The following is a 25,009-nucleotide window of genomic DNA, read 5'->3' as shown; positions in this document are numbered from 1 at the left end:
AGGTCCTATCACACATTTTCCATCGGAAAATCCGACCGTGTGTATGGGGCATTAAAGTTCAATGCAAGCCAAAACTTTTTTTCTTCTTGGGTAGCATTAATTTTGTATTGATGTCTGCATTGATGTTGTGTAAATGTATCCCCTTACTCCAAGTTTTAAAGACACAACAGGAAGGTAAGTCTTTCACTAGGGCACACAAAAATTAACCTCTGAACAAGGTTGTAACCATTACAAACTCATTACATTTTTGTTAGTTTAAAGGGGTTGTAAAGGTCAATTTTTTTTTTTTTAAAAATAACAAACATGTTATACTTACCTTCACTGTGCAGCTCGTTCTGCACAGAGTGGCCCCGAACCTGCTCTTCTGGGGTCCCTCGGCGGCTGTCTCAGCTCCTCCCCGCAATAACTAACCACCTTAATGCGAGCTCTCTCGCATGGTGGTTAGTTATTGCGGGCTCGCTCCCGTGATACAGCCGGCGGCTATAGCCGCTCGCTGTATAACTCGGCCCCGCCCCCGGCGCGCCGCGTCATTGGCTGTGATTGACAGCAGCACGAGCCAATGGCTGCGCTGCTTTCAATCCATCCACTATAGCCAATCAGCGACCAGGCTGATCGGCTGAATGGAGGTCGGGAGCGAGCGGCCGAGTTTCGAGATGTCAGGTAAGTAAAACGGGGGGGTTGGGGGCGGCGGTATTTTCAAAAGTTTTTTCACCTTAATGCATAGAATGCATTAAGGTGAAAAAATGTATACCTTTACAACCCCTTTAATTTTAATGTACAGCAAAATCAGATATAATACAATTATATTTTAGCCACTTGTTGCCACAATATTTCTTCTAAACAGTTAGTAATATGCGTATTACAAGGAGAAATATCAAAATGCTGTTTATAAACTCTGAACATTTAGAAAAATTGAATTTGCACTTAAATAATTGAATGATTTACATTCAGCAAACAAATCCATTATGGAGTGTAAACTGTTATTTAGGGCTGCCCCTCTGTAAGAATTGCTCAATTACTGGAAAAGTGTTTACCATGCCCAGAAAATCCAAAAAACACTAAAGTGGTTTTATATGAGGTGACAGTTCGGTTAGGTGACTGATACAGGAGGAAAGCTTAGTGTAACAGATTATTTAATGTATTATTTAAAAGATGTATTTGTTTCCCGCAGAATGCGGATGAGCAAGAGAATACCTGCAAAGCAATGTAGTGATGCATAGTATAGTACTAAGCATGTAACTTAGTCACTGTGAATGATTCTCATTCACACAGCCAAAATTGTTTCCATAAATAAAACATGGGGAAAGGGTAACCAAAATATTTTGTGAACCTATCAGCTAAATAAAGTGCAACAAACAATACATTTGTCCACATGACAGGCACCTTACTTACCTCAACACAATAAAATAGTTATGAATATATATTTAGAGTTTTAAGTAGATCTGCTGCTAGCATCTTTAGTAACATGCATACACCCTAAATACGGGTGTAACATGTTATTTTAAAGGTAAACTTAGCTTTTAAAATAGAAATGGAAAGTCAAACGTGTGATTATGTAAAAAATGATAGATTTTCTTTAGTCTTTTTTTTTTCTAGTGTGATCATGTGACCACTGTTCTCAGCTGCATTAAGGGCTTAGAGAGATAGGGGTAGAGACTGCGTGTGATGATGCAGGGGTCTTGTGTAAAATGTGGACAGAAATATACTATGACTAGTTCTGTAGAGAGGGGGGCGGTGTAAGGGGCAGAAAAACAGCAGTTCACGGATCTTCCCAGTGATGAGCTGGGCAGAGGGGTGTGTCAGTAGAAGGCAGAGGGAGAGGAGTACACTGATCTTCCCAGAGAGGAGCTGGGCAGAGGGGTGTGTCAGTAGGAGGCAGAGGGAGAGGAGTACACTGATCTTCCCAGTGATGAGCTGGGCAGAGGGGTGTGTCAGTAGGAGGCAGAGGGAGAGGAGTACACTGATCTTCCCAGAGAGGAGCTGGGCAGAGGGGTGTGTCAGTCGGAGGCAGAGGTAGAGGAGTACACTGATCTTCCCAATGAGGAGCTGGGCAGAGGGGTGTGTCAGTCAGAGGCAGAGGAAGAGGAGTACACTGATATTCCCAATGAGGAGCTGGGCAGAGGGGTGTGTCAGTCGGAGGGAGAGGAGTACACTGATCTTCCCAATGAGGAGCTGGGCAGAGGGGTGTGACAGTCAGAGGCAGAGGAGTACACTGATCTTCCCAGTGAAGAGCTGGGCAGAGGGGTGTGTCAGTAGGAGACAGAGGGAGAGGAGTACACTGATCTTCCCAGAGAGGAGCTGGGCAGAGGGGTGTGTCAGTAGGAGGCAGAGGGAGAGGAGTACACTGATCTTCCCAGTGATGAGCTGGGCAGAGGGGTGTGTCAGTAGGAGGCAGAGGGAGAGGAGTACACTGATCTTCCCAGAGAGGAGCTGGGCAGAGGGGTGTGTCAGTCGGAGGCAGAGGGAGAGGAGTACACTGATCTTCCCAATGAGGAGCTGGGCAGAGGGGTGTGTCAGTAGGAGGCAGAGGGAGAGGAGTACACTGATCTTCCCAGAGAGGAGCTGGGCAGAGGGGTGTGTCAGTCGGAGGCAGAGGGAGAGGAGTACACTGATCTTCCCAATGAGGAGCTGGGCAGAGGGGTGTGTCAGTCAGAGGCAGAGGGAGAGGAGTACACTGATCTTCCCAGTGAAGAGCTGGGCAGAGGGGTGTGTCAGTCAGAGGCAGAGGGAGAGGAGTACACTGATCTTCCCAGTGAAGAGCTGGGCAGAGGGGTGTGTCAGTAGGAGGCAGAGGAAGAGGAGTACACTGATCTTCCCATTGAGGAGCTGGGCAGAGGGGTGTGTCAGTCGGAGGCAGAGGGAGAGGAGTACACTGATCTTCCTAGAGAGGAGCTGGGCAGAGGGGTGTGTCAGTAGGAGGCAGAGGGAGAGGAGTACACTGATCTTCCCAGTGATGAGCTGGGCAGAGGAGTGTGTCAGTAGGAGGCAGAGGGAGAGGAGTACACTGATCTTCCTAGAGAGGAGCTGGGCAGAGGGGTGTGTCAGTAGGAGGCAGAGGGAGAGGAGTACACTGATCTTCCCAGTGATGAGCTGGGCAGAGGGGTGTGTCAGTAGGAGGCAGAGGGAGAGGAGTACACTGATCTTCCCAGAGAGGAGCTGGGCAGAGGGGTGTGTCAGTCGGAGGCAGAGGGAGAGGAGTACACTGATCTTCCCAATGAGGAGCTGGGCAGAGGGGTGTGTCAGTCAGAGGCAGAGGGAGAGGAGTACACTGATCTTCCCAGTGAAGAGCTGGGCAGAGGGGTGTGTCAGTAGGAGGCAGAGGGAGAGGAGTACACTGATCTTCCTAGAGAGGAGCTGGGCAGAGGGGTGTGTCAGTCGGAGGCAGAGGGAGAGGAGTACACTGATCTTCCCAATGAGGAGCTGGGCAGAGGGGTGTGTCAGTCAGAGGCAGAGGAGTACACTGATCTTCCCAGTGAAGAACTGGGCAGAGGGGTGTGTCAGTAGGAGGCAGAGGGAGAGGAGTACACTGATCTTCCCAATGAGGAGCTGGGCAGAGGGGTGTGTCAGTCGGAGGCAGAGGGAGAGGAGTACACTGATCTTCCCAATGAGGAGCTGGGCAGAGGGGTGTGTCAGCGGAGGCAGAGGGAGAGGAGCACACTGATCTTCCCAATGAGGAGCTGGGCAGAGGGATGTGTCAGTAGAAGGCAGAGGGAGAGGAGTACACTGATCTTCCCAATGAAGAGCTGGGCAGAGGGGTGTGTCAGTCGGAGGCAGAGGGAGAGGAGTACACTGATCTTCCTAGAGAGGAGCTGGGCAGAGGGGTGTGTCAGTAGGAGGCAGAGGGAGAGGAGTACACTGATCTTCCCAGTGATGAGCTGGGCAGAGGGGTGTGTCAGTAGGAGGCAGAGGGAGAGGAGTACACTGATCTTCCCAGTGATGAGCTGGGCAGAGGGGTGTGTCAGTAGGAGGCAGAAGGAGAGGAGTACACTGATCTTCCTAGAGAGGAGCTGGGCAGAGGGGTGTGTCAGTAGGAGGCAGAGGGAGAGGAGTACACTGATCTTCCCAGTGATGAGCTGGGCAGAGGGGTGTGTCAGTAGGAGGCAGAGGGAGAGGAGTACACTGATCTTCCCAGAGAGGAGCTGGGCAGAGGGGTGTGTCAGTCAGAGGCAGAGGGAGAGGAATACACTGATCTTCCCAGTGAAGAGCTGGGCAGAGGGGTGTGTCAGTAGGAGGCAGAGGAAGAGGAGTACACTGATCTTCCCAATGAGGAGCTGGGCAGAGGGGTGTGTCAGTCGGAGGCAGAGGGAGAGGAGTACACTGATCTTCCCAATGAGGAGCTGGGCAGAGGGGTGTGTCAGTCAGAGGCAGAGGAGTACACTGATCTTCCCAGTGAAGAGCTGGGCAGAGGGGTGTGTCAGTAGGAGGCAGAGGGAGAGGAGTACACTGATCTTCCCAATGAGGAGCTGGGCAGAGGGGTGTGTCAGTCGGAGGCAGAGGGAGAGGAGTACACTGATCTTCCCAATGAGGAGCTGGGCAGAGGGGTGTGTCAGCGGAGGCAGAGGGAGAGGAGCACACTGATCTTCCCAATGAGGAGCTGGGCAGAGGGATGTGTCAGTAGAAGGCAGAGGGAGAGGAGTACACTGATCTTCCCAATGAAGAGCTGGACAGAGGGGTGTGTCAGTAGGAGGCAGAGGGAGAGGAGTACACTGATCTTCCCAGAGAGGAGCTGGGCAGAGGGGTGTGTCATTCGGAGGCAGAGGGAGAGGAGTACACTGATCTTCCCAGTGAGGAGCTGGGCAGAGGGATGTGTCAGTAGGAGGCAGAGGGAGAGGAGTACACTGATCTTCCCAGAGAGGAACTGGGCAGAGGGATGTGTCAGTAGAAGGCAGAGGGAGAGCAGTACACTGAGCTTCCCAGTGAGGAGCTGGACAGAGGGGTGTGTCAGTCGGAGGCAGAGGGAGAGGAGTACACTTTTCTTCCCACTGAGGAGCTGGTCAGAGGGGTGTGTCAGTAGGAGGCAGAGGAAGAGCAGTACGCAGATCTCCCTAGTGAGAGCTGTACATGTGGCACATCAGCAGAAGTCTAATTGTCGAGTTAGTTTCCAAGTAAAATGTAAAAAAGCAAACTGTCCATGCTGAGATGAATGAGCTTCCATGCAGGCTGTGGTAAGTTTGAAATAGGAAAGCAGGGGAACAGGGAGAATCACCAGGAATTTTACACAAAGGAAGCATTGCAAAGAGAACTGAATACTTTTTCATACAAGCACAAGGTGACACATATCTGAAATATATAATGCTGGGGTAGCATACAATTTAATTATTTACCCTAACCCCTAAGTGACCTTTAACACTTAACATCCCAATGCTTAACCTTTAAAAGGGCCCTCAACATTTAATGTTTCCCATACTAATTTACCCTTAACCAATTAACACCTAAGCCTAACACTTATTCTTCTGCATACTCTCCTCATCCTGTGCAAGGAACGTCTGTGCCATTGGCGAACCTCCCACACCAAGACCTTGTCTTTAAAAATAACTAATCTGTGGTATCCTACATACTATCCTAATCTTAATATTAATGTATATTAAAGAAGAGTTCCGCCCCTCCACGAAAAAATGTAAAGTCAGCAGCTACACATACTGTAGCTGCTAACTTTTAACATTAGGACACTAACCTGTCCAAGGTTCCCGCGATTCACAGCCGGTTCCCTACTGCGCATGTGCAAAGCACGCTGTGCATATTAACTGGCCTGGCGGTGGAGAAAGGAGGGTGAACTTCCAAAGGACGGCGCCGTGGCACTGTCTTCCGGAAGTAGAGAAGGGTACCTGTCAAACACAGGTACCCGTTCCCCTCTCCCCCTGAAAGGTGCCAAATGTTGCACCGGAGGGGAGGAGGAAGCAGATAAGTGGAGGTTCCACTTTTGGGTAGAACTTTGCTTTAATGTACAATCTACCCCACTGAATTCTGACAGCATATACAGCACATGACAGGACCCAACTGGACTATAGAACAAGAAGAAGCTAAAGCTGGGTACACACGAGCCCAAAATCCGTTGGTTAGGCAGGAACCAGCCGAACTTTGGCCCATGTGTACAGCTCCTCATCTGACAGCAGCCAGTCTCAAGACTGGCTTCTGTTGACGGAACATGCTGGAAAACCAGCATCTGATCAGCGCACGCAGCCAATGGCTGCGAGCGCTGATCAGTGTGTTCTAATGGGAGGCAGTCCCCCTATAAAAACACAATAGCTAAGCATGGAGATCGCCGCACTAACATCAGATGTGTCAGTAGGGCAATCTGTAAGTCTTTTTATGTTCAGCCCGCTGGGTTGAACGAAAAAAATACTTCCTGTTTGTACCCAGCATTAAAAAAGGTGGGTTAAAGGTAAGCATCTAATATAATTACCTTCTGCGCGCTCTGTTTGGTAAACTCTGTGAGAGGTACCCAAAATAATAGTGCATAATGTAAAAATCAATATACTGTATGCTACAGACTACAGCTAAAATCATGTATGCAAGAGTGTTTAAAGTAATGGTATATGTGAAGAAAAAATATGATAAATTCTAAAGCTTTCAGCATCCTTCACATCTATCCACACATAAAGCTTTGAATATAGAAAACATATTTGTTTCCAACTTTATCAAGCTTTTGCTTTAAATGTAACTTCTGTAAATGTAACACATTTTTACCTTCAGAGAACACATTCCATGCATATGATAATTTTCTACTGTCTGACGTGCACTGAACCGCAGGTCGAATGTGGCATCCCTGCCTAAGGGTGGTTTGAATGCATTAGATTGCCATATGGACAAAGCTGCCTGCATACAAATTCTCTTATTAAAAAGAGTCTCCAAGCATTAACAGCCGCAAAAGTTTTGAGTAAAAAAACAGATATGTGTAAAAATGTATAACAATCCAGAACATCTTTGCTAACCTCATTCTTGAAGTAACACATTTGATTTTATTTAAAGCTAAATTCCAGAGACAAATATGAGTATTCTTTTAAATTCACAACCCCCACTAAGTATACAGCAAGCAATAAAGATAGAAAAAAAATTCTCAATGTAAACCCCAACTCACGTGACCAGCAAAAGCCCTGAACTTCCCAAAACATGCTGGGGAGGGATGAATATGTGGTTAATATGTCACATTATATTGACATAAATCACCAAATCTGACTACAAATCCCTAGATTTAGTGTGGAGACTCCATGTTGAGCATGAGGAATTTCTGTGGGTGTAATTAGGCACAGTACTAAGCTGTAGAGGCAGTGTCTTAGCACTAATAGGTAGCAGCTGTAATTCAATTTCCTGAGGCTTTACTGGACTGGTACTTTGTGACAGTACATTGCTCACAGTAACCCCAATACCATGCAATTTAATGGCACAATTCTCTGTAGTCCAGGGGACTCAGGAAATTGTCCATGATAGCCTGGCCACTGTTGTGAGACTCAGGAGGTGCAAGGCTGTCACACTAGTAGGAAAAGTATTGGTATTTCTTATTTTTATTTTTACTAAAAAAGGAGTACAGCCAAAGCTGGTTTGTCTGTACTTCTCCTGTGTATCACAGGAGTGCAGTTTGTTTTGCACTCCTGTAACCCATTTTTAGCGGACAGTGGGCTGAAGCCCGCTATCGGCTGACATGACAGAGCTGGTCCAGGATCAGGAAAAAATCGCTACCATATGGTCAGGATCCGCCCACATGCCTGGCCTGGCACTGCCTCAGTCTCCCAGCGAGTCACTGAGAGCCTGAGAAGGCTGCCCGTGCCCCCTCCACAGCCCAGCACTCCAGTGAGCGCGGTGACTGACAGTCACCAGCTCTCTGCTCAGGGAGCTCTGAGAACAGAGCGATCAGTGTTGTTTGATCGCTCAGTTCTCAGTCTTAGAACTGGCGGGGGACAGATACAGCATCCACCTAGGTAAGTATGATTACCCCCCCCAAAAAAAATCACATATTCACATACATACTTTTAACTGAAGCCAAAGGACATACAACTATTTGCCTTGTCCTTGCATTGGGCAATACAGCCCAACTCTGATAGTGTGATCAAGCCCTTAAAGGCCAACTACACTTTTTTTTAGACTTTGTTACATGTTACATCCATATTTAGGGTGTAATGTGGTTGCACATGAACTCACTCCACCCCCAAACCGATCCAACCTTCCGTCAGCTCTCTAACTGAACGTCTGTACCTTGGTATGGACAGGGAGCTGTGGAATAGTCTGTAGAAGCCTGTGCATTGCACCAGTGATACACTGATCACAGTAGCACTGCTTATCAGGCTCATTTGCAAAATAATAATTGCTATTTTTTTGCTACAAATATAGTTGCATTTATTGTTTGGAGGAGTTAGCCTTTAAAGTGGATGTAAACCCAATATCATCCTTTCTAAACTACTGCCATAGTGATTATCTATAAGGATATACATGCCTCCTGCATGTATCTTTACCTGTCAAATGTCTCCCCTCTGTCTGTTATTAGACCCGAAAAACTGCAGATTCTGTGGGTGGGTCTGTTGTCTGGAGCTCGGTGGGTGGAGTCATGTCAGTAGACTCCCCGCCCACCTCTACACTCCTTGTCAATATGCATTTTCTCCTGTGTATTTCTAACACTGAACTTCTGCTATGATCTCTAACATCCAGTGAAGACAGGAAAGTAACCACATGACTTCAGCATGCCAAATCATGCTGAGGTGTGGAACAGCCAATCCTTGCAGAGCTGCTGAAGAAAGGAGTGGGGGAGGGAATTAAAAAATAATGCAAGTGTCTTAGGCTGTCACTCACAGCAAGGGGGAGTATTTGACAAAGTTCTTCTCAGTTTGTCAAGATTTTTCTCACTGAACAATAAAAGAGGGTTGCTCAGAGCTGGATTAACTCTGTGTGGCAAGACTTGGCTCAAATGATAGGAAATCGTATACTCTACAGTATGACAAAAAAAAAAAATTGGGGTTTACATCCACTTTAATGCTGAACTCCAATCTCAACATTAACTACAAAAAAGTAATGTGTAGGCATTATCTGTGAAAGAATTGCTGGGCTCAGACTCCTGCTTCCCCCTTTCATACTGCTGGAATTATCTTCGTGCCTCCGTGGCTGCCAAATACACCCGAAACGCACAAACCACGTCCAAGGTATGCAAAGAAAATTCCTTGGGATGAGCCGGCTTGGGACACAAGGAAGGCAACACAATTTCCTCATTCAAATGGAAGATGAGATAGCAGCCCGAGACATACCCACTGAGCTGGAGAGATTGATCACGTTTGCCATTCTCATTGACTCCAGAGAGAGATCTTCCTTTAAGGAGTGCTTGCAGAAGCCTCCTGTACATTTGGCGCCAAGCTTTGCAGTCCCACCCTTGTCAACCGTTGGAAGTAGAATCAATGCAGTTGGGCTTCACATGTCTCTCTGTGGATGAGAGGGCCTTTAGGAGGAGGGAGAGATTGTGGCCAGGAAGGTCACTTTTTGAAGTCTTGTCCTACCTGTCCAGGAAATGCCCGCACCTTGAGGCCCTGTAGGGGACAGATCTTAGATGGCGTTGTTTGATCCCCAGTTATCCTGAAGGATAAGCCCTTGGTTTCAGTTACCCTTTTTTTTTGGCCTGAGTCACCCATCGAGATACAGGCTCTAAACGACTCTGGGGTTGCAGGCCTGTTCATAGATGGTGCCTTTGTGTCTAAGCACTCAATTCCACTGCAGCTTTGTGCTACTCCATTAGCCGTTGAGGCTATTGATGGGAGATCTCTACAGCCTGCCCATGGGACTCATGAGACTGCTCTGTTGACCATGGCCATAGGGGGTCTTCCCCATGAGGTAATTAAATTCCAAGTCATTTCCTCACCTCATTTCCTGGTAGTTATTGGTTATCCTTGGTTACAGAGGCACAACCCCTCTTTTGATTGGCTTTGTGCTGAGGTTCTTTCCTGGTCGCCACAATGCAGTAAGACATGTTTTCAGAAAGTGGCTAAGGTCTTCTGCACCTCTTCTCTCTCCTCCCTGCTGGAGGAAAACCGCGGATTTAGTGAGGTCTTTGATAAAAGTCAAGCCGATAGTTTGCCTCCACAGCAATCTTATGATTGTGCAACTGACCGCCAACCTGGTGTCATACCCCCTCGGGGCCGGGCGTACCCTTTGTCTCTTTTTTCACTTTATACAGTAAAAAAAACACAAAAAAAACAATGTGATTATTAAATACCACTATCTGTCTGTCATTTGGGTACAGTGCTGCATGACCAAGTAATTGTCAAAGTATCACAGCACTGAAAGCTGAAAAATAGCCATAACAGGAAGGGGGTATAACATGTTTGTCCTCAAGTGGTTAAAACTGAATAAAAATCTGTAGCTACAGATGAGATAATGTACTAAACATTTATTTGGAGAGAGTAGTTGGTTGGCAATAATCAGCATCTGGGCTTGTTTTCTCTTGAATTAATCTATGGGAACCCCTTTATCTACTGCGGTTGAAATATAAAGACACAGTCAGTGAGCACTGAAATAAAATATACAAATATATCTCTACTCCAGTTGAAATTGTCTAGTCCCCCTGAAATAAAAAAATAAGCACATGCACACCCAATTACTGCCCGAGAGATTAGCTGAAGGCTTGACAGAAGAAAAATAGCTGCTGGGCAGTCATTTAGAATTCTTGGAAGAACAGCAAAAATTAAAATGACAGGCAAAGATTTTGGCATAAGGCATTCAAACAAACATTACATGTTTCTCACTTTCTTAGTTTTCTCTTATCAGAACACAAAGGTATAAATTCATACACAAACACTGATTCTTGCATTATTTTGTAAAAGATAGGATAGCTGCCCATAGATGTGTTAACTGTCTGTTTTACTTTTTGGATAATATGCACAACTATTTGGCTAAGGCTTGCTACCAGGACTGATTGTGCACATAAAATTATGCAGTGGAGTCAGGATCGAGGCTAAAACTTTATTTGAAGGATGAATAAACAAAGTGTACAAAAAATGTAAAGTGGCATATTAAGCTTTCCTTTACAGGTACCTAATATATAAATTAAGATAGATCTATAATCTAATATATAATGTGACCTATTAACCTGTACAACTCAATTGAAAAACAAACTGAAATCTTTGTGCATACCCTCTTATAATTGGGGATGTAGCTGCATTCAGAATTAAGCAATCACATTCAAACTCATGTTAAATAGGAGTCAGTACACATCTGCCATCATTTAAAGTACCTATGATTAACCCCAAATAAAGTTCAGCTGTTATAGTAGGTCTTTCCTGGCATTTTCTTAGTCGCATCCCACAGTAAAAGCCATGGTCCGCAGAGAGCTTCCAAAGCATCAGAGGGATCTCATTGTTAAAAGGTATCAGTCAGGAGAAGGGTACCAAAGAATTTCCAAGGCTTTAGATATACCATAGAACAGAGTGAAGACAGTCATCATCAAGTGGAGAAAATATGGCACAACAGTGACATTACAATGAACTGGACGTCTCTCCAAAATTGATGAAAAGACGAGAAGAAAAATGGTCAGGGAGCTTCCAAGCTCCCGAATCCTCATATGTCTGGGCTATGAGGTACAGTGGCAAGACGGAAGCCTTTTCTTACGAAGAAAAACATCCTAGCCCGGCTAAATTTTGCAAAAACACATCTGAATTCTCCCAAATGCACGTGGGGAAAATGTGTTATGGTCTGATGAAACCGAGGTTGAACTTTTTGGCCATAATGCCAAAAGATGTGTTTGGCACAAAAACAACACTGCACATCTCCAAAAGAACACCATACACACAGTGAAGCATGGTGGTGGCAGCATCATGCTTTGGTGCTGTTTTCTTCAGCTGGAGCAGGGGCCTTAGCCAAGGTAGAGGGAATTATGAACAGTTCCAAATACCAGTCAATATTGGCACAAAACCTTTAGGCTTCTGCTAGAAAGCTGAACATGAAGAGGAACTCCATCTTTCAGCATGACAACAAACCAAAGCATACATCCAAATCAACAAAGTAATGGCTTCACCAGAAGAAGATTAAAGTTTTGGAATTGCCCAGCCAGAGCCAAGACCCGAATCCGATTGAAAATCTGTGGGGTGATCTGAAGAGGGCTGTGCACGGGAGATGCCCTCGCAATCTAACAGATTTGAAGAGTTTTTACAAAGAAGAGTGGGTAAATATTAACAAGTTAAAACGTGCCATGCTGATACTCATACCCAAAAAGACTAAGTGCTGTAATAAAATCAAAAGGTGCTTCATCAATGTATTAGTTTAACAGTGTGCACACTTGTGCAACCATATTATTTTATTTTTACTTCTCTCCACCTAAAAGATTTCAGTTTGTTGTTCAACTGAGTTGTACAGTTTATAGGTCCCATTAAAGGTGGAAAAAGTTTGGAAATTATTTATCTTTGTGTCATTTTTTTACATCACAGAAACCTGACATTTTAACAGGGATGTGTAGACTTTTTATATGCACTGTGTCAGGAGCATCTAGTGCTCCTGCTCCTCATTCCAGCATCTGGGTTTTGGCTATAGCGAGACGCCTTGTAAATAGAGTCTTTCATAGCATCTATGGCAAACATATGCTCTTGTAATTCGGGCAACTCACAGCCTGTTGTGCAGGGAGCTCGTTAAGAGCATCTGTGAACTGGTCCTTTAAGGACTGACAGATGCCTGTGTCTGCAATTGCAGGCTGAGCTACAGTACCTGTTAAGGAAAAGGAATATTTTAACAGGAATTCCAACTTGTTGGATCCTTTAGGATTTGTGCACTGTCCACTGGACAAGATAAACACTTATTCACACTGGAAATCGCAGCGTCTACTGCTGGAACTTTCCATTTTGGTGAATATTTCCTCCATAGGATAGAGAACTGAGAAAACTCTTTGGAGGGAGAAAATGCTTATCCGGATGGATGCCTTCGGAAAATAAACTTCTCTAGTAATGTATGGCCTGGAAACGCATGCCCTGGTTGTGAAGGTTTTAAAGAACCCAAAGAAGGAACCAGACTTTCAGCTGACTCTGTTAGGGGTGGCATGAAAGTGGAGCGCACCAAGTCCGTAAGGATTTGTACCCTAGATTGTAAAGCTGGAACATCGGCTGTTTCCTCTGCAGAGGAATAATCGGTTTGTTTTTGCTGATCGTTTGAAGATAATACCTCATCCTGTCCCCACTGTTCCCCTGTTAAGGGTCTGGAGTGGGAGAGATTGATCTGGCACGCTTCCTTCCCCCTTCAATGGAGGATGTGATTAAAGCGGCTAAAACTTCCTCTAAGCCTTGCACGGCAGAGGAAAATACAATCTCAGTCCCATATACAGGGGCTGAAGTGTGACAAGCAGTAGCACCACCAGCCAGTTCTAACGGCTCACCCTGGCTTGCCATGCCAGGTATCCCCAGAGAGGATGACAATGTGGAGGCATGACTGGAGTTCCCAGCGCCTGTTAGTGGTTAGTACTCTAGCAGTAAGCCTTGAAGCCATAAGGCCCTCTAAGTTTGTTCTATTTATTTGAACAATAGTAGGAAAAAAACAATGTAGAATGAGAATGTTTTTTCCTGTACTGTATATGCCTGTGTAAACCTCTCACCTGCACCAGCGCGTCTGTGTGTCAGCCTTGCTTTTGCTGCTCTGATAGACACCGTCTGTTACAGAGTATCAGCTCTAAAAGCTTTTAAGTTTTTTTCAGGTTTGAGCCTGATTACTGTGCGCCGTGTGTTGTAAGGACACGGCACCAACCGCTTAAGCCACACCCCTTCCTTGCCCTCCTTTCTCTGACGTCAGCTTCGTACGCACGTGCGCGGCGGCTTGCATCGTACAAAGCAGAGAAGGAGAGGAGACTGCAGCCATGCTGCGATGTCTCATATTACCGGCAAGTAATGTTCTGTGTATAGCAACAACATAGACGGGCGGGCGAGAAGCGGGGGGGGGGGGGGGGTTGTAAGGTTTACATATATCCTCCGCCACTTGTTTTCCCATTAGGAGGAAAGAAACCCCCCCCTCCACTTGCTGAGACACGCGCTGTTTTAAGCACTTTTAAACAGGCATTTACACTTTTTTTAAAAAAAAACTTCCTCTAGAGGAGTACATAAGGCATTACAATATAGCTTAAAGAAAAGTCATAGGTAGACTTTGCAGTTCCTATGCTTTTCTCTTACCTTTTCCTCGCTGCAGGATACTGCTGTAAACAGACAGATCTAAACTTCACCCATCATGGCGGGCAGCGTGGTTAAACCTTCAAAGACTGGGGCCCATTTTATAGGGGTTCCACTCCTTTGGGCCATGTATAGCACCCCTCAGGACAACTTTAGGTAATGTAGCAAGACCAAAAAAGAGCCCTGGTTCCTAGGGCCCAGCCCTCAAAGAGGAGCATTACAGGCAAAACCTCGTTCTTCTATGCGAGGCCCGGTACCATCTCGGAGCCGCAGTGGCGGGATGGATCCGTTTGTGGAGGCTTTTTAAATCCAGCATGGATCCCTCTTGGAACTTCACAGAGCACATGTTCACTTGTGACAACACCTTTAGACACTGGCAAAAAACTGAGGACCCCTGGAAGGAGGAGGGGTTATATAGGGGAGTCAACTTTCTTTATTGATTGCCAGTGTCAACACCTGAAAGTAGGCTATAAACCAATAAGTCATTACTTGAGGCTCTGTGTCCTATGATGTACGATAAAGAAAGACAAATTTTTATTTTTTTTGCACAAAGTTGTCACTAAATTATATATTGCTCAAATATGCCATGGGCATATGTGAAATTACACCCCAAAATACATTCTGTTGCTTCTCCTGAGTACGGGGATACCACATGTGTGAGACTTTTTGGGAGCCTAGCTGTGTACGGGACCCCGAAAACCAAGCACCGCCTTCAGGGTTTCTAAGGGTGTAAATTTTTGATTTCACTCTTCACTGCCTATCACAGTTTTGGAGGCCATGGAATGCCCAGATGGCACAACCCTCCCCCCCCCCCCCAAATGACCCCATTTTGGAAAGTAGACACCCCATGCTATTTGCTGAGAGGTATAGTGAGTATTTTGCAGATCTCGCTTTTTGTCACAAAGTTTTGAAAATTGAAAAAAGAAAAAAAAAAAACATTTTCTTTTCTTTCTTCATTTTTAAAAACAAATGAGAGCTGCAAAATACTCAACATGCCTCTCAGCAAATAGCTTGGGGTGTCTACTTTCCAAAATGGGGTCATTTGGGGGGGTTTTGTACCGCCCTGCCATTTTAGCACCTCAAGAAATGACATAGGCAGTCAAACTAAAAGCTGCGTAAATTCCAGAAAATGTACCCTAGTTTGTAGATGCTATAACTTTTGCGCAAACCAATAAATATACGCTTATTTACATTTTTTTTTACCAAAGACATGTGGCTGAATATATTCTGATCTAAATGTATGACTAAAATTGAGTTTATTGAATTTTTCTTATAACAAAAAGTAGAAAATAAAAATTGTTTCCAAATTTTCGGTCTTTTTCCATTTGTATCTCAAAGAATGAAAATAGCAGAGGCAATCAAATACCATCAAAAGAAAGCTCTATTTGTGGGAAGAAAAGGACGCAAATTTCGTTTGGGTACAGCATTGCATGACCGCGCAATTACCAGTTAAAACAGCGCAGTGCCAAATTGTAAAAAGTCCTCTGGTCTTTAGGCAGCCAAATGGTCCGGGGCTTAAGTAGTTAAAAGACTTTTCAGCATGTAAACATCCATGTGAAGGAAGCCCTGAATGTGGTAGCTGCATTTGTTTGTTTTTTTTGTTTTTTAAGACTTGTCTTAGTTTATTTTTACATACGGTAGTAATCCAGCCAGTAACATACTACATGTGTAAGGCCCCATTCACACTAGCGCGTTTTTTGATGCATTTTGCATTTTGCAGAAATGCACGGGAATTTTTTAACATGGGTTCCTATGGAACATGTTCACATCAATGCTTTTTTGTATCTCCGCGTTTTTGGAAAGGGTCGGGGACTTTTTCTCATGCAAAATGCAGCGTTTTGCATGTAATGGTTTTCAATGGACAAGCATCAAAAACGCAAGTGCACCTTTTTTGCAGCGTTTTTGATGCGTTTTTGATGCGTTTTTGGTGCGTTTTTGCCGTTTTTTTTTTTTTTTTTTTAATTTTTTTTTTTTTGGTAATTTTTTTGTAAGACTGTAAAAAAAAAATGAAAAAAAAAAAAAAAAAAAAAAAAAACGCAAAACGCAAATCGCGGCAAAATCGCGGCAAAATCGCGGCAAAAACGCGGCAAAAACGCGGCTCAAAAACGCGGCAAGCATGAAAAAAAAACCTCCAAAAACGCTCAAAAGCAACATGCATAGGTGTGAATCGAGCCTTAGGGTGGTTCCTTTATTTACTGAGGAGCAATGGAGCCACCCATGGACAGCAGCAATGTCTTGAGAGGGTAGGGTTAGATGGACTAATAAATTTAGATGACGTTATATAGGTGACTAAATGTTTAAAGCCTAACTCCAGCTAACATTTTTAAACAGTTACAGGAACCGTTTTTTTCGCTTTTGGGATAAAGGTTCATAAATGTTTATAGTTTATATAAACTATATAAATGCATAAAGCTGACCATTGTAGGCACCTCTGTTAGTGTTACATGGCTTGTCTCTACAATCTAACTGCCACTTTTGCTGCACAGCTTGGTTCACATGTCTAAATTCACAGGCCTTGTCAGAGTAGATAGCACTAGAGGAAAAAAGCATTGTGCTGGTTGGGTGGTGCTGCCAGAGCTGTCATTGATTTAGATAAACTTTACAGCAGGGCTCTTTACTCTAACTAAACTCGGAATTCTAACTGCTGTGGCTGGCTCAGAATGCATATTTTCAGTCTGTATACCTAACACAATACATAATCATTATGACATACTGTTTCAACAAAAAGTAAGTATACAGTACTATATCACAGAAGATAATCTGTTTGATCTACTCTTATAAATGATGTTACAAGCAATAAGCCTATCATCAGAGAATACATACATCAATTTATTTCCAATCTCTCTTCTGGCAAACACAGCTTGGACTTGTCAAAACAGTAGTTTGGGAGTCATCAATTCAAATCCTCTCTGGATTTCATATAATGGATCTGCTTTTCTCTAGCATATCAATTCATAGAGAGAATAAGCTCTTTAATATGAGGTTTCAGCAGAGATTACTAAGAAACAAAGGGCTATGAAATTCCCCAAACTAAAATAAAACAAAAAACTGTTTATTATAGCTATGTCCACACCACTGGATGTCTAATATTATTTTATGACTGCTACAATAAAATAATTTTAAATCTGGTTTATTTAAATGATTACAATTTTTTGATAATAATTAGAAGCAACTAGACATCCCTAACTATATTAAAAATATCTTCTGAAATGCTGCAGACAGTTAACTCCCTAAATATATTCCTTAAAGGGGTAATAAACAAAAAACAAATATTTTATATATTGCAGCTTATCAATAATTGAATGTGGTGCTGATTAGTTTTCTTTTTTAAGCTTTTTTAAAATATTTCTTTTAACCTGATCTACCAGCCAGTAACACATTAACTGTCTTCTGGAAGTTTCCACTCTGGATAGAGGAGAAACAGAGAACCCTTTGGACAGCAGCATTGTCAATCTGGTGAGAAGGTAAGGTTAGATGGACTAGCAGATTTATAAAGTAGATTTACCTTCCCTGACTGAGCCAAATCCTTTATTTTTGCTTCACAAAATCCCCTTTCCAGACACTGCAGATCACAATGGGAAGGTTTCAGCAACAGAAGCAGTGCTGTCATTTTAAAAAGCACTAGACATGAATAGGTATAGCCCTGTCCTGTTTAAGAAGTTGCATTATTTTTATATAGGATGTATATAGCGCCAACAGTTTGCGCAGCACTTTACAACGTGAGGGCAGGTAATAACTCCGGGGATTAGCTGATGGAGAAAGTGCAAATACAGTTGTTAGGTTGGGGCAGAATAGGTTTCTCTAAAGAGAAGGGTTTTTCAGGGATTGTCTAAAAGTGGAATAGCAGATAGTCGGACAAATTGGGAAAGGGAGTTTCATAGGCCAGGAGAGGCTCAGAAAAAACCCTTGAGGTGAGCACGGGAGGAGGTGACAAGGGAGCTAGAGAGCAGGAGGTCTTGGGAGGAACGAAGAGTTGGTTGGTATTTTGAGACTAGGTCAGTGATGCAGCTGGGGGCCAAGTTGTGGATGGCTTTGTAAGTTATTGGTAGTATTTTGAATTCAATTTGTTGGGTGAGTGGCAGCCAATGAAGGGATTGGCAGAGAGGGGTGGAAGACACTGAACGGTTGGTAAGGTAGATGAGTCTGGCAGCAGCATTCAAGGCGAACTGCTTATGAATCATCAGTAAGTGCTGCAACACATTTTTTTTTTTTTTTTTTTACATGAGAGTCCATATTTTTACTTTATTAAATAATGAAACCATATTAATGGGTCATGCACATGGATGTTTAGAGGCTCAAAAGTGCTCAAGCAAGAAATTTCTTGTGCTTTCTCGGTTTGGGTAGCCGCAGGTGGCATGTATAGCCAGCCATACAAATGAATGGCTATATGCAACTGTACTCATGTAAACACTGATCAGTGGCCAACTCTGCTTGTCCCACCCCTCCTATAGCTCACTATTGGCCATTACTGTATTGGATGGCCTCACTTACCTAAAGTTAATAAAGCACAAGATATGGGTACACCTGGCAACCAGAAAGTTTCTTGTAATACGCAGTTGTTGCACTCTGATTTTGACCTTAAGTGCAGGTCTCGGCTCACAATAGTTTTACATTTTTGATAAAACCACAGGTTTGATTTGCATTTCTGGCCATGTTGGCAAATGGAGTTGTTTAAACTTTAGTATATGGTTAGCATTAGCAGTTCACTTGACCATGTGTTTCCAAACTTTTGCACACAGCAGTTCAAATGTGCCTTCTATATAGTGCAGTGATAGACATTCTCCATTTCCTTAATAATCAGATTTTACTTCTGCATAGAGGCATAGTGGCAGAAAATAAAAAGTCAGACTAGAGAACCTCTAATGGGGCAGCTCAGAACAGTTGTATGAAATATGTTAGCTGAAGAAGTTTTTTTTTAGTTTTGAATAGAGTGGGGAAGGGTTAAACCCTTGTCAAGTTGTATATTGCAGTCTGTGTCCCCTGATTGGAAGTTTTGCCCCTCAATTTGTCCTGGTGATAATCACATATAACAGAATATTAAGAGAAATCCAAACATTTTGCATTGTCATAAAAGCAAGAGATGAAGAAATATCTCCAGTGGAGATACCTGAACCTGTGAGAATCCTCTAAAATGTGAAATTACTTAACTCAGCACAGGAAGCAAGTGGAAATCTCCCCAGGACAGAAATGGTAAAACATAACTTTATAAGAGTTTTTAACCTGTTCCTACTCTACCTATAACTAAAACAAGTTTTGGCTTTAAATACACTTTTATAAGATCCCAATTTTACAGAAAGAAGTGTTATTCAATCTGCTCACTCTGAATTTGTTATTCATAAAAGTTTAATTGTACTTTCAATGTTCCAAACATGGAAAAAACACAAAAAAATTAAACTTTGCACCCCGAAAGATGCCTATATACATGAAACCCTTTGTTATAACGTCAAGAATTTCCATTTCATAATATGAAACATATCTGACAAATCAGTAAAGGATAGGATTCTAAATGGACTGATCCATGCAAGGAAGAAAACTTATTATGTGTTGTAGTCCTCCTTCAATTGAAAAGGGGAATTTCTGCTTTGTAAATGTCAATTTGTCATAACTTTGACATTCTAATATATTTCTCTGTTTGGAATGAATTTACATTCTATATGGATATATACGTTTTTTTTTTTTTTTTTCCTGAAGGCTAGCATGTTCCAGTGAGAAGAAAATGTTCCAATTCACATTGTAGCAAAATTTAAAAGTGATAAGAGCAAAGCGCCTCTGGCTTCCTCTGCATTTTCATATTAATAGGGTGATGCACTCACCTATGTATACATTTTACTTTTACAACAGAAAGCATTGTAGAATGAGTGAAGGATGACTAAGATTGAATGTGACCAGAAGTTCCCATTGTTCCTCCCAAATATGAATTATATACAGGAGCGCTCTTCCGAAAGTCCACACTGACAAAAGCGCGAGTATTTAAACACTTTCAGCACTTTTCCCTTTAGACGCTGCCTCTCAATGCGTAATCCCCACATAAGGAGAATAAAATGTTCCAATTTGCATGATAAAAAATTCTGGCATAATATTAAGTAAGTGTGTATCACAAAACCCAGGACTCACATAAACAAGTGCTGGATCAACTTAATCTTTTTTGCTGAATTTATAGCAATAGATCATACACATAATAAATATTTAAAAGAAAATGCACTCTATTAACCTGTTTACTTTATGCATCGAAGCATATAAGCCAAGTGTATTGTGGTGCTTATTCATTTGCCTTTCATTATTACATAGAGTATGCCTGCACATAATATGGGTTCTAGTCACAATTTATATAATAACTTGTTTGGGTTTTACATAATAACTTGTTTGGGTGCTGCAGCCTAACTATTGATTAAACTGGATTACTATGTATAGAAAATTATTTTACTCATTTTACAATGCTCCAACACTAGGGGTGTATTTATAAAACATGGAATCTGAAATCCCCCAAACATTCACTGCAGGTGAATCTTCAGGGAATGTTTTTGTTTAATGACAATAATTCACCACTAGAGAATGTTTGGTGAAAGTCACATTCACTGATTGATAGCCAAAACCCTATGCAATCACGCAAAACACAAAGATTTTCGAAGCACGGCAACAGAGGATGGCCACGCTTCCCTGCACAACTGCGGTTGGTAGCTGCATTTTCACCAGAACCAACATAGGAATTTTATGCAACTCAAGTTGTATTAGATTCTATTATCACAATAAGTTGTAATAGAATAAACATACCATATACTGTATATCATATTTTATCATTGAATTACATATGTTGTATTGCATTAGGTAGAAGAGTCTTTTGGCGCAAAGACAAATAGCAAAGGCGCAACATTTTCTTGAATATACAGTACAATATGTTACACATTAAGTTAACTACACTAAGAAAAAAATAGCTACAAATAATCATTTTTGCCAGGTCGCATATTAAACATATGAGTTCTAAGGCAGAAACCTCCAATATCAGCATTTACTACATTGTTGAATAAGCTTGCTGAAAATTAGGTCTTGAAATGCTATTTGCAGAATTTACTTCAGTTGAATGTCGTTTTATGTTACATAGACTGTTCCTTGGAATGCTAACAAATTGGATGGGGATCAGATTCTTTTTTCTACTGCCTGTTTCCTGAAAAAAAGCGCACCTCCGTGATAAAAAAAAGAACTGTTATGTTGTACTTCGTACCTAGCTTTTTCTTCTCCACCTCTTGTAGTCCTAAAATAATTATTTCTATAGTCTCTCTCTCCCCTAGAGACAGCAGTTGTTGGAAGCTGAAGAGGTAATCAAAAGGAAATCCTGAGGGAGACAGAGGACAGGCAGACAGGCACTGGTAATGTCTGTTGGATTTTTTTTTTACAATTGAACACTGCTCTGCTGGAGCACTTTTCTACTTGATTGATAGCTAAAAATGTGATAGCTGCCCATTTTGGATGCTATGTATTTTACAACATGTTTTAATGTCTTTATGTTTTATGAAGGAGAGGTAGCCTGTCATCATTTTCATTTAACTGAAAAGGAGGAAATTTACCACAACCCTTTGAATGTACTAAATGTAACTCTGCAGAATAGTCCTGTGCCTGATGACGTGCAGACAGGTTTATTAACCACCCGACAGGAAATCCTAGTTGGCAAAAAGCTGAGGCTCTGTGCTGAGAGGACAGCTGAAGAAAGGAAAGAAAAAAGGTTTTCTTTTTCTGTAAGCCTACTTGATTTTTGTAGATACAGGACTTAGAAAATGTATTTACATTTTTGAAAACATGCAGGTTTTATTGTACATTAAATCAAAGTATTTAGTTGATTCACCTTTGGCCTTCATTAGGCTGGCTATAGATACAGTGCCTTGCAAAAGTATTCACCCCCTTGGCTTTTTACCTATTTTGTTACATTACAGCCTTTAGTTCAATGTTTTTTTAATCTGAATTATATGTGATGGATCAGAACACAATAGTCTAAGTTGGTGAAGTTAAATTAGAAAAATATATACATAAAACTATTTTTCAGAAATAAAAAAAAATGATAATTGGCATGTGCGTATGTATTCACCTCCTTTGTTATGAAGCCCATAAAAAGCCCTGGTGCAACCAATTACCTTCAGAAGTCACATAATTAGTGAAATGATGTCCACCTGTGTGCAATCTAAGTGTCACATAATCTGTCATTACATATACACACCTTTTTGAAAGGCCCCAGAGGCTGCAACACCTAAGCAAGAGGCACCACTAACCAAACACTGCCATGAAGACAAAGGAACTCTCCAAACAAGTAAGGGACAATGTTGTTGAGAAGTACAAGTCAGGGTTAGGTTATAAATAAAAATCCAAATCTTTGATGATCCCTAGGAGCACCATTAAATCTATCATAACCAAATGGAAAGAACATGGCACAACAGCAAACCTGCCGAGAGACGGCCGCACACCAAAACTCACGGACCGGGCAAGGAGGGCATTAATCACAGAGGCAGCACAGAGAACTATGGTAACCCTGGAGGAGCTGCAGAGTTCCACAGCAGAGACTGGAGTATCTGTACATAGGACGACAATAAGTCGTACGCTCCATAGAGTTGGGCTTTATGCAGAGTGGCTAGAAGAAAGCCATTCCTTTTAGCAAAAAACAAAATGGCACGTTTTGAGTTTGCAAAAAGGCATGTGGGAGACTCCCAAAATGTATGGAGGAAGGTCCTCTGGTTTGATGAGACTAAAATTGAACTTTTTGGCCATCAAAGAAAACGCTATGTCTGGTGCAAACCCAACACATCACATCACCCAAAGAACACCATCCCCACTGTGAAACATGGTGGTGGCAGCATCATGCTGTGGGGATGTTTTTCAGCAGTCGGGACTGGGAAACTGGTCAGATTTGAGGGAAAGATGGATGATGCTAAATACAGGGATATTCTTGAGCAAAACCTGTACCACTCTGTGTGTGATTTGAGGCTAGGACGGAGGTTCACCTTCCAGCAGGACAATGACCCCAAACACACTGCTAAAGTAACACTTGAGTGGTTTAAGGGGACATGTAAATGTGTTGGAATGGCCTAGTCAAAGCCCAGACCTCAATCCAATAGAAAATCTGTGGTCAGACTTAAAGATTGCTGTTCACAGGCGCAAACCATTCAACTTGAAGGAGCTGGAGCAGTTTTGCAAGGAGGAATGGGCAAAAATCCCAGTGGTAAGATGTGGCAAGCTCATAGAGACTTATCCAAAGTGACTTGGAACTGTGATAGCCGCAAAAGGTGGCTCTACAAAGTATTGACTTTAGGGGGATGAATAGTTATGTACATTGACTTTTTCTGTTATTTTGTCCTATTTGTTGTTTGCTTCACAATGAAAAAAAACATCTTCAAAGTTGTGGGCATGTTCTGTAAATTAAATGATGCAAATCCTCAAACAATCCATGTTAATTCCAGGTTGTGAGGCAACAAAACACGAAAAATGCCAAGGGGGATGAATACTTTTGCAAGGCACTGTATGTAGGCTTTTCTTTGTTTAGCCAGCAGGCTGAATGGAAAAAAAAACGAACAGATCCCTTGCGCCACACAAATGACGTGGATGGAGGATAGTGATACCCATCAGCAGTTGATCTCAATTAACCCACTGATCGCAACTTGGCCAGCCCCTGCTTAACTGGGTGAATTTTAATACATCTATGGCCAGCTTAAGAGTCATACTTCTGGACACTGCACTTTTTCCTCATCCCTCTTTGAAAACCTGCTTCAGCACTGTCGGGTTGCATGGGAATCATTACTGAAAGCCCTTTTCAAGACCTGTCATAAGTTTTCTATTGAATTGAGATCTGCACCCTGACATGGCCATTCTAGCACATTAAAAGGGGTATTCCCTATATTGTAGGGACAGGGTGGTAGGAAAGGGGGAGGGGTATGCCTGTACGTCAAGAATGATTTGCAAGTGAATGTGAGGGACAACTTTACTTATGAGGCATGGGAGGAAGAGGAATCCTTCTGGTTGGAGCTCCAAAGGGAGGAAACTAATGGGAAAGTAACAGTGGGTGTGTGCTACAGGCCCCTTAACCTGAGAGATGAGGAGGAGTCTTACCTCATATCACAGCCAGGAATAACGGCGAGACAGGGCAATATTATAATGGGGGGTTTTAATTATCCAGACATCGACTGGGCAGAAGGAACCGCTCACTCATCTAAGGCTTGCCATTTCCTAAATCTCTTGCAGGATAATTTCATGGGTCAGTTGGTGAATGCACCAACAAGAGATAATGCATTAGTAGACTTACTGAATACAAACACCACAGACCTGATCGTGGATGTGAAAACACGGGGAAACATAGGAAACAGCGATCACAGGTTAATTACAATCAATATAAATCACAGGAAAAGCAAATTCAAGGGTAATACAAGCACCCTAAATTTCAAAAGAGCCAGCTTCCCTAAACTGTGCTCTTTGCTACATGTTTTAAATGGGATAAAATCCTAGGAACCAGGAACACTAAGGAAAAATGAGAGTGCTTTAAGAACATATTAAATAAAGATATTGGCCAGTGCACTTCAATGGGCAATAAATATAAAATAGCTAAGATTAAAGAGGAGAAAAAAGGCCTCCAAAATATATAAGGCTGAGGGGTCATTGTCAGCATTCCAACACTACAAAGAATGCAAGAATAAGTGTAAGAGTGCAATCAGGGAGGCTAAAATAAACCACATAAGCACATAGCGGAGGAGAGTAACAAAAATCCCAAGAAATGTTTTAAATATATTACCAGTAAGAAAGTGAGACCTGAGCATATTGGCCCCATAAGAGATGATGAAGGGAATTTGGTTACAAGAGACAAGGAGAAGGCAATGGTTTTAAATCCATTCTTCTCCTCAGTGTTCACAAAGGAAAATGGGGGATAT

At 42.6% G+C, this 25,009-nt stretch overlaps 1 protein-coding gene across 4 annotated transcripts in view; it reads right to left on the bottom strand.

Annotated features, from left to right (window-relative positions):
• Positions 1 to 25,009, bottom strand: part of PEX7 (peroxisomal biogenesis factor 7) — a 504,207-nt gene that overhangs the window by 27,388 nt on the left and 451,810 nt on the right. For 3 of the 4 annotated variants that reach the window (XM_073627348.1, XM_073627345.1, XM_073627346.1), the window contains exon 10: positions 9,836 to 9,993. The exons of the other annotated variant lie outside the window; for it this stretch is intronic. In XM_073627348.1, the coding sequence (XP_073483449.1) occupies positions 9,868 to 9,993 (126 nt within the window). In that variant the 3' untranslated portion in view covers positions 9,836 to 9,867. The remainder of the gene's footprint in view (positions 1 to 9,835; positions 9,994 to 25,009) is intronic. 4 annotated transcript variants of the gene reach the window in all.

This window comes from Aquarana catesbeiana, linkage group LG04 (assembly GCF_042186555.1).
Source record: "Aquarana catesbeiana isolate 2022-GZ linkage group LG04, ASM4218655v1, whole genome shotgun sequence".
Classification (NCBI taxonomy): Eukaryota; Metazoa; Chordata; class Amphibia; order Anura; family Ranidae; genus Aquarana; species Aquarana catesbeiana.
This window is presented reverse-complemented; position numbering and strand designations above follow the sequence as displayed.